Source organism: Oncorhynchus mykiss, chromosome 2 (assembly GCF_013265735.2).
Source record: "Oncorhynchus mykiss isolate Arlee chromosome 2, USDA_OmykA_1.1, whole genome shotgun sequence".
Lineage (NCBI taxonomy): Eukaryota > Metazoa > Chordata > Actinopteri > Salmoniformes > Salmonidae > Oncorhynchus > Oncorhynchus mykiss.
The window spans coordinates 94,717,729-94,737,061 of NC_048566.1; the positions used below are offsets into that span (position 1 = coordinate 94,717,729).

At 41.8% G+C, this 19,333-nt stretch overlaps 1 protein-coding gene across 12 annotated transcripts in view; it reads left to right on the top strand.

The window, feature by feature from the left end:
* The window catches only part of LOC110500292 (CUGBP Elav-like family member 2), a 55,582-nt gene that overhangs the window by 2,576 nt on the left and 33,673 nt on the right, over nt 1–19,333 (top strand). Inside the window, exon 1 of one of the 12 annotated variants that reach the window (XM_036959700.1) lies at nt 3,685–4,019. The exons of 10 other annotated variants lie outside the window; for them this stretch is intronic. In XM_036959700.1, coding sequence (XP_036815595.1) covers nt 3,937–4,019 — 83 coding nt within the window. In that variant the 5' untranslated portion in view covers nt 3,685–3,936. Of the gene's footprint in view, nt 1–3,684; nt 4,020–4,217; nt 4,481–19,333 lie in introns of those variants that run through there. One more of the 12 variants, XM_036959717.1, reaches the window with a different exon arrangement.

A 19,333-nucleotide genomic window follows, 5' to 3' on the forward strand; every position in this document is an offset into this window, starting at 1 on the left:
CTGCAAACGATACTATTTACCAAGAGAGTTATCTATATTTTTCACAGCTGTCTATTTACCACCTTAAACCGATGGTGACACTAAGACCGCACTCAACAAGTTGTAAAGGGTTACAAGCAAACAAGAAAATGCACATCCAGAGGCGGCGCTCCAAGTGGCAAGTGATTTTATTGCAGGGAAACTAAAATCCGTTTTACCTCATTTTTTTACCAGCATGTCACCTGTGCAATTAGAGGCGAAAAAACTCTAGATCACCTTTAAATCATGTTCAATACAGAAGTGGTCCAATGAAGTGGATGCTAAGCTACAGGACTGTTTTGCTAGCACAGACTGGAATATGTTCAGAGATTCATCAGATAACATTGAGGAGTTTACCACATGAGTCACCGGCTTCATTAATAAGTACATCGATGATGTTGTCCCCACAGTGACCATATGTACATATCCCAAACAGAAGTCATGGTTTACAGGCAACTAAAGGCTGTGCTAAAGGCTAGACCTGCCACTTTCAAGGAAAGGGACACTAATCCGGATGCTTATAAGAAATCCCGCTATGACCTCCGATGAGCCAACCAACAGTCAAAACGTCAATACAGGACTAAGATTGAATCATACTACCCCCGGCTCTGACGCTCGGCGGATGTGGTAGGGCTTGCAAACTATCACAGATTACAAAGGGAAACACAGCCGCAAGCTGCCCTTTGAAGCGAGCCTACCAGGCGAGCTAAATTCCTTCTATGCACGCATCGAGGCAAGCAACACTGAACCATTCATAAGAGTACCAGCTGTTCTGGGTAACAATGTAAACATTCACAAGGCTGCGGGGCAAGATGGATTACCAGGACATGCGCTGACCAGCTAGCAAGTGTCTTCACTGACATTTTCAACTTCTCCCTGACCCAGTCTGTAATACCAACATGTTTCAAGCAGACCACCATAGTCCTTGTGCCCAGGAACGCCAAGGTAACCTGCCTAAATGACTATCGCGTTATAGCACTCACATTTTAGCCATAAAATGCTTTGAAAGGCTGGTTATGGCTTTCAGTCAATTGGAGGTGCAGCTGTGGATGTATTTCAAGGCCTATCTTCAAACCCAGTGCCTATTTGCTTGACATCATGGAAATCAAAATAAATCAGCCAAGTCCTCAGAAAAAAATTGTAGACCTCCACAAGTCTGGTTCATCCTTGGGAGCAAATTCCAAACACCTTAAAGTACCACGTTCATCTGTACAAGCAATAGTACGCAAGTATAAACACCATGGGACTACGCAGCCGTCATACCGCTCAGAAAGGAGACGCGTTCTATCTCTTAGAGATGAACGTACTTCGGTGCGAAAAGTACAAATCAATCCCAGAACAACAGCAAATGACCTTGTGAAGATGCTGGAGGAAACAGGTACAAAATTATCTACATCCACAGTAAAACGAGTCCAATATCGACATAACCTGAAAGGCCGCTCAGGAAGGAAGAAGCCACTGCTCCAAAACCACCATAAAAAAGCCAGACTATGGTTTGCAACTGCACTTGGGGACAAAGTTCGTACTTTTTGGAGAAATGTCCTCTGGTCTGATGAAACAAAAATAGAACTGTTTGGCCATTATGACCATCGTTATGTTTGGAGGAAAAAGGGAGATGCTTGCAAGCTGAAGAACACCATCCCAACCGTGAAGCACGGGTGTGGCAACATCATGTTGTGGGGGTGCTTTGCTGCAGGACAGACTGGTGCACTTCACAAAATAGATGGCACAAAACTGTATGTATGCGATGCATAGCAAAGCTCTTTTAAACTTTGCTTAACATAAACACAAACTGCAGTGTAGTCTGCCTTGAAAATTGTTATGGATACAGAATTAACTGGGGTTTCATAAATGGGATATTCCTTATCAGTGCTTATCAGATATTCCCAATATTATTTTAGGGGGGATGTGAATGAGAAGCTGCTGCGAACGCTATAATGAACGATTCCTGTCCAGTTGATGAAGCTACCAAACTCTCTCTGCTCCGAGTTGTATTTATTAGGCCACAACATACCAAAGAAAATTGCAACAGCAAACCAAAATGAGTGTTTTTTATTAGGCAAGTTCAGGTAGCCCCTCCCTCCCTCTGTGATTCAGTACATTTTCTTCCGTTGGGTGCCTAATGAATACACCCCTACTCTGCTCTGTTCTGCTCTTGTACAACCAGTACTTGACAACCGTGGTTTCAGCCCCCCTCGGAGTGGGTTTCATATAGGAAGACCTCGCCTGGCAAGTCCAGTTCAACAAAGAAAGACAGGCTCCTCCCCCCCAGGAATACACCAGCAAAATCACAAAAGGGTAACATGAACTGTGACCTCTATAGAAGCAAAGTGTACATCCTAAATGTCACCCTATTCCCTATGTAGTGCACTACTTTTGACCAGGGCCCATAGACCCTATTCCCTATGTCGTGCACTTATTTTGACCAGGGCCCATAGACCCTATTCCCTATGTAGTGCACTACTTTGACCAGGGCCCCTACTTTGTAGGGAATAGGGTGCCATTTGGGATGTAACCAAAGATTCAGGAGGCCTGGGATTTTTTTTATTTTAATGACCTTAATCACTTGGTTTTCTTCCAGGCCTATACTCACAAAGAGTCTCAGAGTAGAAGTGCAGTGCTGATCAGTTTTGCCTTTCATATCATAATGAATATGATTATTTAGACAGGGGGGGGGACCTGATCCTAGATCAGCACTTCTACTCTGAATACTGGCCCAGATACTAATAGGAAAGGACTGGACTTGGAGTCGAGTGGCTCAACCTAAAATCTGGAGCAATTCATGAGAATTATTGGCAAGAGGATTATAGAATGAGAATTTCCTATAGCTACTTGATTGGTAATAGCGAAGTGCTTTGGGCTAAGGACTCCTCGGGGAATGGGTTTGCCATATAGCCTATACTCTCTAACCTCTTTCACAAATGGTATTGTGTCTGTAGTCAAGGTATAAGGAAGTGGTTTGGGTTGCTGTATACTTTTCCTTTCTCTGATAATATTTTACCTATGTTACAAAATGTAAATTGCTTTCTGCTATCATCTGTCTTGGGTCTGTACTAGTCTAGCCAGGGAATGTGGGGGTCTTCATGTCCTTGGATCAACACATGCCATATTTCCCAAACACATAATTTAGGTCAGATTGAGAGCCATGGTTGGTTGGTGTGAGTGAAGACACTTGTGTAGCCTAATTTAAATAGACTGACAAAAAAATTGTCAAACACATTGTGGATTCTGAGAAAGTGTAAACCAAGATGACTGGACTAGCCTACAGTATTTTTACATACTTGACATGGAATGGAAATAGCCACGCCTCTCTAGCTATCCCTATCTGCAATCGCTTTGACAGTGAGGGGATTCGATTAACCTGGTCCGGGTAGGCGTGTTTTGCACCGGGTGAAAATGGATTGCATCCCTTAAAACAAAAGTGAAGTAAATAAGTATGTGGAGTAATGTGTAGGATTATGTGTGTTCACATGCAAAAGTGATTACTTTTAATAAAAACGGTTTGTCTGGATTCACAATGAAAATTCGATCATATTTTATGGTAAAGAAATGTATGTTTCTGATATTGTTCGATTTGAAAGGGCGCTCCTCCATCGCCGCTTTTGCCCGTTCACGTCATGGGCCACAGAACGGGGCCCCGCGGTTCAACATAATCGAATCCGCCCAGTTGCGCGCCTGTAGTTTATTTCAACGGGGGATTGGAGGAGAAATTAGCTGGGGATAGCAGAATACGAATGTCAAACGACTGATGATTAGTATTCGCATGCTGCTGCTCTGAGTAGAAGGCTAGAATATAACCCCCCCTCCTGCACCTGTCCCGCTGCGTCTTGTGGTCGCGCAGGAGTTGAATCTCGAGGCGATTTCACTCGCTTTCATTGTTGACTACAGCGTGGTGGGTTCTGGTTGTAGCTCGTGAAAATGACTTCGACATACAGTGGTCTGGATTTTCATCCGGATAGGATGGTAGAAAGCCGGTTGATGATGAGCTCGGAAGATACAACGTAAGTAACTGTTTATTAGATTCTAATAACCGATATCTAAAATATTTTTGTTGCATTAATTGCGTATAATAAAATAACCTCAAGTTGCATTCAACGCACTGATAATTTTACGAGAGAATTCACCGTCATGTCTGAGTAACATAGCAAGTGAAATGGCTAGCTAGCTAGCTAGCTGGAAAAAAAATGTTTACTTCTTGGCTAAGGAAATGCTAGTGAAGTGACATGTGCTTCCGGAGTTAACATGTTCCAGACATTATCGGACTAGGTAGTCGTCATTCTAAAGTGTTTAACATAGTCAGTTAGAAAGAATTGCTTGTGTGTTTCGGTGTCGTTACCGTGAGAGCGCGAGAAAAAGCAGCACACGCGGCAGCCGCCCTTTTGATTTTTTTTTCTTCATGCCGCTTGCTTGAACGAATAGAGGAACAGAGAAGGCAGCAACGGAGTCTTCTGTTCAGTAACAGGTAGGCCATGATAGAAAATGGCTCAAAAACAAACACGAAATTATACACCCTATTGCAACGATTTTGATATCAAGTCGATGTATTGCATAATTCGCTATAATGTAACGTTATGCTTTCTTTTTCACGAGACAGTAAATGCATTTTATACTCGGATGTTTCACGAGGGGCAGGCAACTAACTACGTTTCTTTTGTAGCGAGTAGCGACCGTAGTTCCCCGTTAGCAATCGATTTCCCGTAATGGAGGTTCGTGTAGGGTGTCTTGCGGAACACACGTGGTACATTATTGAGCAATTTTAATGGACATCTTGTGACCGCCGAAATAGATTGTTAGTAAAGGAAGCCAGTCAACAGCAAATATATACATGTTGTTTTAGAAATGCCCGGGAGGCTAATTCGGCTTACCATGACTGGATTTCAACTCTCAGCCATATAAAGGGTACACCGCTCAAGGCTGTGCGTTGCTGAGGGAGAGTACACTCTGAAATCCCCCTCCCCTAGCAAGCTCTAGAAATGGGCTTGGCCCTGTAACGTTCATGAAACATAACCTATTTAGCTACATAGCTAGCTACATACTTAAACATGTTTACAGCAGCCCCCGTAGCCCGATATTGATCATTGGGCCGATAAATGGATTTGCAGTAAAACATGGTGAATGACAAATAGCATGTGATTTCCTGCTAGACGAGAACACACTGGAAGCATTAAGCGAGAGAGGGAATCCATTTTTGTTTTTGTATCTACTACAAATAGGTTTGTCATAATCCTCATGGGAACTCTTTCGACCTCTAACCTGTCCAGCACACATCTGTTGTTGTATGATGGATTTCTGAAGGATGTTACTGTCATCCCCGCCAATCACTCACTAGGTCAGCATCATACAGCAAGTATGCTGTAGTAACTACATGCATTTGAAATGCACACACAGACAGACAGGAAAAAAGGTGACCTAAACAAGGGATGATTAATAAGTGAGGTAAAAGGTCATCATGGTTATCTGGCACTTGCATGATTGTGGGTCTAAAGCCTAGCAGAGCAGTGGTCTGGGACAATAGAAATGTAAGGAATCTCATCTTTTGGTTTTGGACCCACACACAGGTGATGCAATCTCAACCCAACTCATCTGTGTTCTGTGATTTGATTGAGCTTCTGATAAAGGACATTGAGATAGATGGTGAATATCTGGGCTTAAGTGTGATCCTTTGGCAGCGAATACTGATATGGGAAGCATCCCAAATGGTGCCATTTTCCCTATATAGTGCACTACTATGGGTCCTGGTCCAAAAGTAGTGCGCTCTATAAGGAATAGGGTGGCATTTGGAACACACAGTGTGTTATCTGGGCTAAGCTACATTTGATGGTGCTGTGATCCCATTGTTGTGGACTCAGACTGATTTTTAAATTGACTGATATGAAAAGTATACATAAACTCTCATGGTTAGTAGTATGGTCTACAGCTTGTCATGAGGTATTGACATCAGGCGAGTAGAACATTGAACCTCCCTTTAATATTAGAGATCGAGCACCAGTTGTTAACAAAGACACACCCTTGCCCCCTTTCTTGACGCTGTCATATGGTCTTGAAGATGCATAAGAAACAGCAAGATGTATATTGTCCCTGTTCAGCCGTGACTCAGAGGAACATAGGATATTCTATTTCTTCGGGTCCCGTTGATACAATAGTAGTATTTTCGTCAGGGTGCCCGCACGTTGGCCTCTTAAGCAGACCCTTCAGTCTCTGGAATTGGGGCCTTGTCTGGGGTGAGCAGTATGTCCTGCACCGCCTAAACGTTGAAGTAGACTCCTCATCCAAATCCAGGTTAGTGGTCGCTGTTCTGATGTTCAGAAGCCTTTTTTTCAGTCATAGGAAAAGATGGTGGAAACATTACACATTGCACTAAAGTTTATCGGCACATATAAACACACAAAAATTGCAGAATTGGCCAGGAACCCGTAAAACTGCAGCTATTCATTGCAGCTCCATTCTAGACCATACCAAAAACGCCAAAGGAACCTGTCTATATGACTATTGCGCATCTCCCACCCGGACAAGAGGTCCACCTATGTGACAATGCTGCAACTGGATCCTTGACTTCCTGTCGTGCTGCCCCTTGGTGGTGAGGGAAGTCAACACATCTGCCATGCTGACCCTCAACACCCCGGAGGCCCCTCAAGGTTGTGTGGTTAGTCCCCCTCCAGTGCTCCCTGGTCACTCACGACTGTGTTGCTGCGGCCGACTCCCAACTTTACGTTTTCTGACGACACAACGTTGGTAGGCCTGATCACCTACGATGATGAGACAGCTTATAGGGAGGGTATCAGATACCTGGCAGTGTGGTGCCTGGACAACCTCTCCCTCAACTTCAGCAAGACAAAAATGAGCTGATCGGGGACTACAGGAAATGCAGGGCCGAGCATGCCCCCATTCACATCAACGGGGCTGTGGTGGATTGGGTCGAGGCTCTTGTCCACATCACTATGACAGTCGGGAAGAGGATATGATAATGCCTCTTTCTCCTCCCAGAGGCAGAAAAGATTTGACAAGGGCCCTCAGACCCTCACATTTTTTTTTTCAGTTGCACCATTTTGAGAGCAACTTGATTGACCGCTTCACTGCTTGGAATGGCAACTGCTTGGCATCTGACCGCAAGGCGCTACAGAGGCCCAGTCCATCGCCAAGCTCCCTGCTATCCAGGAAGTCTATACCAAGGCGGTGTCAGAAGAGGGCCCTAATATTTGTATTTCTTAATTCCTTTACTTTAGATTTGTCTATTGCTAGATATTACTGCACTGTTGGAGCTAGAAACGCAAGCTTTTCGCTGCACCCGTAATAACATCTGCTAAATGTGTATGTGACAAATCAAATTTCATTTGATGTAGGGCTGACTCTATTTAGTCGACTCTACCGATTTTGTTGGGCCAGTGTTTTTTAACGCGTCTTGATTGACGCCTGTCTCAGTGGCCTAATCCATTGTGGATGGCACAACAGCGTCACCAGTCGTACATTTACTGTTAATTCCCATAATTTTGAATCTACAATTTGTTTGTTTACTGTAATATATGTTAGTGCATTCATATTTGTAGTCTTTTTTTTATTTATTTATTTTTTACAGTTTTCGTTGTCTTAGTGGACACTTTGTTTGCAGAGCGCACAACCTAGGCTACGCTTGTTCTATTTACGAGTTGTCAATTTATTGTGTTTGGAGCATTCCTGTCAATGTTGAGTAAGGATGTTGGCCTGACCTATACATAGAAGTGGGCCTAGGCTACCTGGCCTGTGCGCAAATGTTGACTTATTAATGTGCCCATTTGGGGATCTGATAGTATTTCTGATTGTCTTGACTCACCACCACTCATGAGCTGTGTAGCTTCTCAAAACCAAGTCTGTTTTTACGTCCATTGAAAATATTTCCTCAATTTCCTATTTGGAAAAAAATCATTCCAGCCTTCTCCTTTTCAGTAACCACTCAGCGTGAAGGGGGGAAAAAAGTAATGTGCTGAATCAGCTGAAACTTCCCAAAATAGGCCTAAGGGGAAACTTAAAAAAAATATATAATGTTGCAAGTGCAAGCTTCTGGCTGGATGAAGTTGATTGTTGATACAATGTTTCAAGTTCCTTGCAGACGAGCCATGAGTAGCCAATGTGACTTATTTTTTTAATCCAGATTTTTTCCAGCTGCAGTGTTATTTGTTGGCTTTATGTAGGCAATTCTTTACATGTTTGGTGATGGCAATAGAAGTTACTTTTAGATTTGTATGATTTTAATTTGGATGAAGCTCATAACTGGCACGCAGATTGGTAAAAACGGTGACACAAATTGGCACTCCAAATGGAAATGGTTGCGGACCCCTGGTGTATTACTGGCAGATTCTGCGAAAGCCAGTAGCAGCGGGAGGAGATTCGGGAACAGTTTTTTCCCCCCCTGCTTGTTAGGCTTGTTACGTTCATGTTTTAAGTATCACAATATTTCTGTTATTACGGGGCTATCACTTAGTCAAGAGTGCGCATGCGCATGAAGTCTGTTGGTTGATGGACCTGGCCTTGAGTGTAATGGCAACCTTTGAGGGTGTTCAAATGGTATAGTAAACTTTGTGGGTATAGTAAACTTTGTTAAACGGGAACCTTGTCGTTGTGTCATTTCGAGTTAACAAGGCTATCTTGATCTCTAGCTCCCTCTTGAGTTATTTGTCTTAATTATTTAATCACAGTGTGCTTAGTGTCAGACAAGCCCAGTAGCCTACATATAGTTGATTTCTTTAAAACATAGTCTGTGTCCTAATAATGGAAAAATACACATGGTAAAATTTCTACCTGTAGATTGGTCAAACAAAGATTTGTTTTTTTCTGGGGACTGCCCTAGGTTCCAGCCAACAAAGTCAGACGGTTCTCTCTGTTACCACACGGCAAGCAGTACCAATTAAACAAGTTTTACCCCCTTTTCTCTCCAATTTCGTGGTATCCAATTGTTTTAGTAACTACTATCTTGTCTCATCGCTACAAGTTTTACCCCCTTTTCTCTCCAATTTCGTGGTATCCAATTGTTTTAGTAACTACTATCTTGTCTCATCGCTACAACTCCCGTACGGGCTCGGGAGAGACGAAGGTTGAAAGTCATGCGTCCTCCGATACACAACCCAACCAAGCCTCACTGCTTCTTAACACAGCGCAATCCAACCCGTCGCGGCCGGTTACGACAGAGCCTGGGCGTGAACCCAGAGTCTCTGGTGGCACAGCGTAGAGGTCCTGGGCTGGCGTGGTCACATGGTCTGGAGTTCAGTCCAATTGGAGTCTAAAACAACATGGGCGGCTTATGATTGAGAAATTAACATAAAATTATCCAAATCAAATTTTATTTGTCACATACACATGGTTAGCAGATGTTAATGCGAGTGTAGCGAAATGCTTGTGCTTCTAGTTCCGACAATGCAGTAATAACCAACAAGTAATCTAGCTAACAATTCCAAAACTACTACCTTATACACACAAGTGTAAGGGCATAAAGAATATGTACATAAAGATATATGAATGAGTGATGGTACAGAGCGGCATAGGCAAGATGCAGTAGATGGTATTGAGTACAGTATATACATATGAGATGAGTATGTAAACAAAGTGGCATAGTTTAAAATGGCTAGTGATACATGTATTACATAAAGATGCAGTAGATGATATAGAGTACAGTATATACGTATACATATGAGATGAATAATGTAACAGCAACAGCTCCGGTGAATATCCCTTCAGTCAAAATGCCAATTGCACACTCCTGCAATTTGAAACATCTGTGGCATTTTGTTCTGACAAAACTGCACATTTTAGTGGCCTTTTATTGTCCCCTGCACAAGGTGCACCTGTGTAATGACCATGCTGTTTAATCAGCTTCTTGATATGCCACGCCTGTCAGGTGGATGGAATATCTTGGCAAAGGAGAAATGCTCACTAGCAGATTTGTAAACAAAATTTGAGAGAAATAAGCTTTTTGTGCGTATGAAAAATGTATATTTGATTTCAGTTCATGAAACATGGTCCCAAAACTTTACATGTTGCATTTATATTTTTGTTGGGTGTTAGCTAGCATTAAACTTACCTTACAAAAAAACAATCACACATGGTTGATTTAATATTACTAGGTTAATTTCTTACGGCTGAGATCCCGTTAACGGGATCGATATGACAACAGCCAGTGAAAGTGCAGGGCGCCAAATTCAAACTACAGAAATTTCATAATTAAAATTCCTTAAACATACAAGTATTTTACACAATTTTTAAAGAAACTTGTTAATCCCACCACAGTGTCTGATTTCAAAAAGGCTTTACGACGAAAGCGTACCATGCGATTATGTTAGGTCAGCACCTAGTCTTAGCAAAACACAGCCATTTTTCAGGCCAAAGAGAGGAGTCACAAAAAGCAGAAATAGCGATAAAATTAATCACTAACCTTTGATCTCCATCAGATAACACTCATAGGACTTCATGTTACACAATACATGTATGTTTTGTTTGATAAAGTTCATATTTATATCCAAAAATCTCAGTTTACATTTACAAATACCTCCTTTTTGTTCGCTTTTAGTTCACAAATTCACGAAGCGCAGGCCAGACACAAAAAAAAATCCATTACAGTTCGTAGAAACATGTCAAACGATTGTATAGAATCAATCTATCTTTAGGATGCTTTTAACATAAATATTCTATAATGTTTCACCCGGAGAATTCCTTTGTCTTTAGAAAGGAAAAGGAACGCAGCTAACTCTCACGGGTTCGCGCGAGACTGAGCTCATGGCATTCTGCCAGACATCTTACTCAATCAGCTCTTATTCTCTCCTCCTTTACCGTAGAAGCCTCAAACAAGGTTCTAAAGACTGTTGACATCCAGTGGAAGCAATATGACCCCATAGACGCTGTATATTGGATAGGCAAAGACTTGAAAACCCACCAACCCCAGATTTCCCACTTCCTGGTTGGATTTCTCATGTTTTTGCCTGCCATATGAGTTCTGTTATACTCAGACGTCATCCAAACAGTTTTAGAAACTTCAGAGTGTTTTCTGTCCGAATCTACTAATAATATGCACAGCTTAGCTTCTGGGCCTGAGTAGCAGGAAGTTTACTCTGGGATCCTTATTCATCCAAGCTACTCAATACTGCCCCCAGCCACAAGAAGTTAACTAGCTTGTCCTGCTTTGCATATACTCATTATCATTTATTATCATTTAATTTATCATCGAATTACAGCCTACTTTGCCAAGCGGGCGATGTTTTAACCAAAGCACATTCACGAAAAAAGCACAATTGTTGCACGGATGTACCATAAACAAACAATGACTTTCTTAAAATCAATACACAAAGTATATATTTTTAAACCTGCATATTTAATTAAAAGAAATTCATGTTAGCAGGCAATATTATTTAAGGAAATTGTGTCACTTCTCTTGCGTTCATTGCACACGGAGTCAGGGTATGCAGCAGTTTGGTTTGCCTGGCTCGTTGTGAACTAATTTGCCAGAATTTGACATAATTATGACAACATTGAAGGTTGTGCAATGTAACAGCAATATTTTGACTTAGGGCTGCCACCCGTTTGATTAAAATACAGAACGGTTCTGTATTTCACTGAAAGAAGAAACGTTTTGTTTTCGATGATAGTTTCCGGATTTGACCATATTAATGGCCAAAGGCTTGGATTTCTGAATTTATTATAGTTAAGTGTATGATTTGATAGAGCAGTCTGAGCAGTCAGGCTCATAAGCATTCATTCAAACTTTACTGCGTTGCCAGCAGCTCTTACCAATGTTTGAATCATATCTCTGTTTATGACTTCAAGCCTTTCAACTCCAGAGATTAGGCTGGCAATACTAAAGTGCCTATTAGAACATCCAATAGTCAAAGGTCTATGAAATACAAATGGTATAGAGAGAAATAGTCGCTGCGTCATAATTCCTATAATAACTATAACCTAAAACTTCTTAACTGGGAGTATTGAACCACCAGCTTTCATATGTTCTCATGTTCTGAGGAAGGAACTTAAACGTTAGCTTTTGTTTTTTACATGGCACATATTGCGCTTTTACTTTCTTCTCCAACACCGATTTTTGCATTTCAACCAAATTGAGCATGTTTCATTATTTATTTGAGACCGAATAGATTTTATTTATGTATTTTAAGTTAAGTGTTCATTCAGTGTTTTTAATGGTCATTATTCCAAACTTTATATAATCGGTATGTTTTTGATTCTCCAATCGCTATCGCCGTTGAAAAATCATAATCGATCGACCTCTAATTCCAGGTGACTACCTCATGAAGTTGGTTGACAGAATGCCAAGTGTGTGCAAAGCTGTCAAGGCAAAGGGTGGCTACTCTGAACAATAAAATTTATTTAGATTTGTTTAACAATTGGTTAGTATATGATTCTGTGATATTGTATAGTTTTGATGTCTTCACTTACTCTACAACGTAAAAATAAAGAAACCTTTGAATGAGTAGGTAACTACTTTTGACTGGTACTGTATGTAGCCACATTATCTTTACTCATTGTATTTATTACTTTATTTATATTTTCCTGATCTCTTCATTGTTGGGAAGGGCCTGTACGTAAGCATTTTACTCTTAGTCTACACCTGTTTACAAAGCATGTGACACAATTTTTTTTGAGCTGGCTGTCTGTTGATCTTGTTAAAGTGTGGCCCCTTGGCATGGAGTCTTGGGGCTGACGGTGGTGGCCAGCTGTTCTCATAGTGTGTGTGTTCAAGAGGGAGAAAGGGAGCCGTGCAGACAGATGTTGACGTCTGAGAGGGCTCCATTCTGGCTTGTCAGGTATTCTGCTGCTGCTGGTGTGATGTTGGATATGCACCCCGTATCGAGGTTAAATAAAATAAAATAAATTGTCTACTCTGGTCCAAAACCAGTTTGGCTGAAGATGTGGGTCTAGATCAAACTGCGTATGCTGTGGCCTACATCGACTTCAAACCGCTCTCCTGAGTTTTGTATGCTTCATTTAAAAACTTTTGGCGGGAAAAATATGGCGTTGGTGGTGTCGTCCCGGCCCTAGCTGGTACTCTATAGAGCACGGGGACAGGAAATAGAGCCTACTTTCACATTACATTACATCCATTGGAAATGGAAAACATTGAGACAGGAAGGTGTCTTGGATTCGACCCGTGCCAAAGTAAATAAAAAAATCCAGTTTGTATGGAAGTTGGAACATCCCATATGGCGCACACACAAGTGGCACGTTATGACATAGGAAGTTAAGCCTTGCTAATAAAATCTTGAAGATTGCAATGGCATGAACTTGATCTACCAGGTGACCAGTTGTCGAAGTTGAGTGGAATCGGCTGCCAGGCCAAAGTTGTTTATGATTGGGTGTACACAATGTGAAATGTTTTCCAATGGAAAGTGAAAATAAGAATTCCTTATTGGACAAGCCCGGGTAGTCCATTCCCTTCCTGTTTGTCTTCTTTTTTTATTTATTTAAAACATTTTACAGCTTGGTGTAGCCCCTCACTATTTCAGGCATTTGTGCTGGATAGGTTTCGGGAACCAGGGGAGTGTGTAGGCAGGTTGACCTCTCCCTCTTGGACAGTGGTCCAAGTGGAACAGAAAGCTGCTATCTAGCTGGTGACAGTTTCAAGAAGCGCTGGAAGGAGCGCACAACTGTTAGGGATGCAGGATAAATCGGTGAACATATCGGAGTCTGACGATATTAACTAAAAATGCCAACTGTATCGTCCTGATGTCTAGTTTCACGCCGACGCTAAAAACCCGGATGTCAAAGCTACCGTGCATACCTATATAACGTAGGTACAGGACGTAATGACGCCACACAAAATTTTGCGCTACACAGCATTCCTAACCTAGCCCACAATGTCTGCTGTGTGGATTGAGCAGTCAAGTCGGGCAGTCATTTGAAAGAGTTGTCTCACAGAAATTATCTTAAAGGGGAAATCCATTAAAGCCAAAATGATAGATTTCGTTGCCCTTGACAATCAACCGTTCTCCGTCGTGGGTGATGTTGGCTTTCGCCGACTGGCCGAGCGCCGGTACACACTAGCAAGTTCGCTATTTTTCGGATATTGCCCTACCGGAGTTACACAGTAATAGTCACTGCTATTAGCTTCACAACATGCATACTATGAAGCAACGTTTGGTGTCTTTGTGTGTCAAAGATAGTAGCACTGTCAGAGCTGTACAAAAAAAGTCAGCAAACACTGGCCACGAACAATGTGTTTACGCTACCACATTGGTAATTTTTATTTAAAAAAAACCAAACTTTTTTTTTACTAGGCAAGTCAGTTAATGGCATGATTTTAAAAAGGAAAAAGAACCCTACTCAGGGCTAGTTATTTTTATGCACAGTTAGTGATGCATTTTTTTTTAACCAATACCTGACATTTTCCTTGCCGGGGAAGAAAAAAAACTATACCGACACTTCATATTAGCGGCCTTTTAAGCATTCTAGTACAGTTAAATAGTTAACACACACACACACACACACACAGCAGCCTAAGGCACTGCATCTCAGTGCAAGAGGTGTCACTAAAGTCCCTGGTTCGAAACCAAGCTGCATCACATTAGGGACGTTCCTTGGAGTCCCATAGTGCGGCACACAATTGGCCCAGCATCGTCCGTTGTAAATAAGAATATTCTTAACAGACTTGCCTAGTTAAATAAACGTCACACACACCAAAAAGTTATTTTGTTGCCATTTACGCATGTCCCCATTACCAGTAAAACATAATCAAACCTATTTATTTCACTTAATGTGCTGTTTCGTTGTTCAGTTTAATTCTCTACCAGGATTTCTATGGAACGACGTTTGGGTCTTTGACGTGTTAAATAAGCTTATTGACCAATCAGGACCTGAATATGACTACACGTCACAAATAATTTAACACATTCATTAATTTTTTTAAAGTAATTATTACACCGCCACTCGTATTTCATATGTTACAACGATTCATCAATACGTATGCTATAATGCTGGTAAAGTTGTCTCGCGCACCTACAATGCTGGTCATTAAAAAAAAAAGCTGGCTAGCTCATGGATGCACACAATGTTCTTCCTCAAAAACATAGCAAAACAATATAATCGGTTTCAGTAGCTAACAACTATATAGCTGGGTGTCATTATCTAAAATACTCCTAATTTAGAAGACGTTCTTAGTTGATTAATGGTCAGACCCATCTATCTGAAGCTAGCTACAATAGCGGACTTGCGGTTAGCTTTCAAAATAAAAAAGTATGGCATAATGTATTAATGTTTGCATCACTGTCAATTACATACTTTTATTTTGACGGCTAACCACAAAGTCCACTATTTTGGCTAGCTTCACAACCAGGTCCGGTCGAGCCTCAATAGCTAGCTGGCTGCTTATAACGTTAGCTTTGGGCAACAAGGTTAGCTGGCTAGCTATTTATATTCATGAACTGAAGTTCAATTTCAATAGGCGAACAATAATAATTACAATGATTCCTCAATCATTGCGAAGAATAATGAAATTGACTGCAGTTTCTACTGGACATTGTTTCAGGCTGGTTGTATTGATGCTAGCTAGGTACCAATCTAAAGCTAGCTACCCCGAAAGTTGCAAATTATGCTTCATTACCGGCGGCAGGGTAGCCTAGAGATTGGGGAGTTGGACTAGTAACCGGAAGGTTGCAAGTTCAAATCCCCGAGCTGACAAGGTACAAATCTGTCGTTCTGCCCCTGAACAGGTAGTTAACCTACTGTTCCTAGGCCGTCATTGAAAATAAGAATTTGTTTTTAAGGGATGGCATCAAATGGCAGTTTACTCTGGTCTTAACAGCAGTATCTTATTTAACTTTTATTTTTTTTATTTTTATATATTGAGTGCTTTTCTAAGCACCAGACTAGGAACCCCCTGTTTTCCCTGGGTCTAACTTCAGTGTATTTCGGTCTCTAATATGCTGCTAGTTTCCCCCCTGAGGACCCATCGGTGCTAGCCTAGATCCCATAATTCAGTTTGGATCTAGGCTCTGACCCTGCTGTCACACCAACTTTACTTTGAATCCTTATTCTCGAGGCATTTTGAGTGTCCATTTTTTTTAAATCATGCACCCATTCACACCCTGACGCAACTCTTAATTGGCATCCCCTCCTCCGGCCTTAATCACAGTCACCCAGGCACACTCACTTATTCATTTCATTCCATTCATTCTTTAATTTCATTCCATAACCACGGTCACCAGGGACACTCCGGTTAAGAAGCTAATGGGGTAGGTCTTGTCATCAGGCCCTGGCTGCTTGTTTTTTAACATGGGGCTCTAGTCGCAGCCTGTTAACATGGGGCTCTAGTCGCAAGCCTGTTAACATGGGGCTCTAGTCGCAGCCTGTTAACATGGGGCTCTAGTCGCAGCCTGTTAACATGGGGCTCTAGTCGCAGCCTGTTAACATGGGGCTCTAGTCGCAGTCTGATTGGACACATCTTTCTTCATCAGGGGAAATGCAACAATGAAAATGAGGCCATATTGAGGCAGAATTGGAGTTGATGCTGGGAGGAAAACGTCTTTTAATGGGGCCCTCATCGGAGCACCGATGTACTGATTATAGACCAGGACAACAGTCCTTTCAGCAGTCTGCAGCACCTTGTATGGAATTCAGACGAGATGTCAGACTGAAGAATGTGTGTGTTGCGCCTTGCTGTAGTGACTCGAGGTGCAGGCTGCCCTTCCTGTGTGTCGTTGTTTAATGTAATCGTTGTGGTTTTACAGCCTTGTAGTGCTGGGGCTCACACACACACACACACACACACACACACACACACACACCAGAAACCAACTGCTGCTATTTCTGTGTCGCTTGTCATGTGCCTTGCTGGAGTGAGAAGTGGTGCATCATGCTCTGCTTGTGTGATCTAACCAGTCCGAGGCCGTCTCCTACTGCCAAGTGACTCCTGAGGGAAGGGAGCATCAGTTACGAAGGAGAGCCTCTTGTTAACATGGCTATTTATGCAAACTCCCTTTACCACAACTATGACTTGAACCAAAACATGAAGCAACGCTGCATGATATCACAGGGTGTGGATGGACCTATGAATTTGTAAAACTTAATTTATTTTAAAGAATTCTTTGAATTTTTAAGGTAGTCGAGTGATCAAACAATCCCAACCAAGCCAAGGAAAAGCCTTAGGCTTGTATTCCAAGTTTAAACTGGTTGGTGTGAACGCTCCATTTAATTTAGGATTCATACAGAACCAAACGACGCCAGGTGACACCTTTTTGAGAAGATGGTTGACATGTAGTCTAGGGTATATAGCCTTATATTGGTGAATGGTGCTGCCTCCGCGACAGTCTCGCTATAATGGGAGCTACTAAGAAAGGTGAAGCAGCAGTGGAACTGACATGCTTCTGCGGTCAGACCCCAGCAAACGGCCGGGCATATGGTCCCGGTAAATCATGTTATTTTATGGGAAGAGCAACAGCAGGTATGCTAATTTCAGACTTGGGCCTTGGAGTCCTCTGGAGCCCAGGCGTCAGCTGCTCCCGGGTGTCTTTGGGACAGGTCACCTGCCACATCATAGGGCCGCCAGGCCTCAAGTCTTTCCCTGGTCTGGGTCGTAATCATTGGGGTACAACATATGTAGCGAAACGCTTTGCAACTTAAAAGGGCACGTGTTTTTTCTTCTTATTGGATACTTTGGAGACTTCTGTTTAAAAAAAATAAAAATAAAATGGAATATCCCCTTCTCTTCCCCCCCCCCCCCCTTTACTTGGTGAGCGCCCTCAAGTTTCCTCCAAGGAATCCAAGGAATTCCTCCAATCACGAAGTTTCCTCCAAGGAATTATAAAACAATCAGAATGGGGGACAGCCCCATGTTTTTAAAAATCACTTAGCATTTACAGTGCCTCAAGTATTCATACTGCTTGATTTATTCCACGTTTTGTTAGACTGATTTCAAAATGGATCAAATGTATTTTTTTTCTTCTCACCCATCTACACACAATACCCCATAATGATAAAGGGTAAACTTGTTTTTTTTAGACATTTTTAGCAAATATCTGAAATTAAATGCAGATCTAATTGACATAAGCATTCACAACTATCTGCTATGACACTCCAAATTGTGCTGGGGTGCATCCAATTTCACTTTGATCATCCTTGATGTCAATACAATTTGATTGGTGTCCACCTGTTGCCAATTCAATAGTTTGAACATGATTTAGAAACGTACCTCTGTCTGTCTATATAAAAGGTCCCCACAGTTGACAGTGCATGTCAAAGCAGAAACTATACCATAAGGCAAATATAGGCAAGTCCTTGATAACGACCTTAGAATGAGGGTGAAGATTTACATTGCAGCAGGACAATGACCCCCAGAATACAGTCAAAGCAACCTGGGAATGGCTAAACAATTGGAATGTGGATGTCTTTTTGAGTGACCCAGCCAAAGCCTAGACTTAAATCCCAATGGAAATCTAACTGACTTGTCTAGTTAAATAAAAAAATTGGTTTGAGGTCGGGTTACTACATGATTCCATATGTCTTCACTATTCTACAATGTAGAACATTGTAAAAAATAAAGAAACCCTGGAATCAGGCGTCAACATTTCACTGTTACTTTATGTAAATAACATGTATGTCATATTTATTTTTTATTTTTATACATTATCAAAAATGTCTAAACCTGTTTTTGCTTTGTCATTATGGGGTATTGTGTGTAGATTGCTGAGAATTGTTTTATCCATTTTAGAATAAAGCAGTAACGTAACAATGTCGAAGGGTCTGAGTACTTTTCTAATGCACTGTACATGTATGAGTTCAGAAGGCAAGTCACTCGGTAAAATGGCGTCAAGCTGTCTGGTTACTAGATAATGGTGTCACACGACACAATGCCCGCTGGTTTAGTTAGACGTAGCGTTAAGTGGGAGGATTACAAAGCGTCCTTCTGACTCACCAAAGGCCCATTGTTATCGTAGAGGGTAGCTGTGAAGTGTTCTCTCCAGCATCTGAACAATATGCGCTTGTTTCCCCTGCTGCTGTGCTGGGGATGGCATAGAAAAATAATTTGTAGAATGGAACCTGCCATCACAGTAGGTTGACTTGGAACGGGGGATGTCCATTCTAAGAATTCTATGTCTATGGAACGCTAGTATGGAACTCCCTGTTCCATCGCCAACCCAACCAATGCCTGAGGAGTGACATGGTGATGGTTTACAGGCAACAGTCCTCTGCTTACTGAACTCTGTTTTTAGAGGGTAAAACATTATGTATGGAAATATAAAAGGATTTTTTTTTAAATTCTTTTTTTGACATGTTCAGTCCTTCCTGTGTTTCGGCCTGCTATCTTTCAATTTGTGCTGACTGACCCTACTGTGCTGGGGCCTTCCTGCTTAGA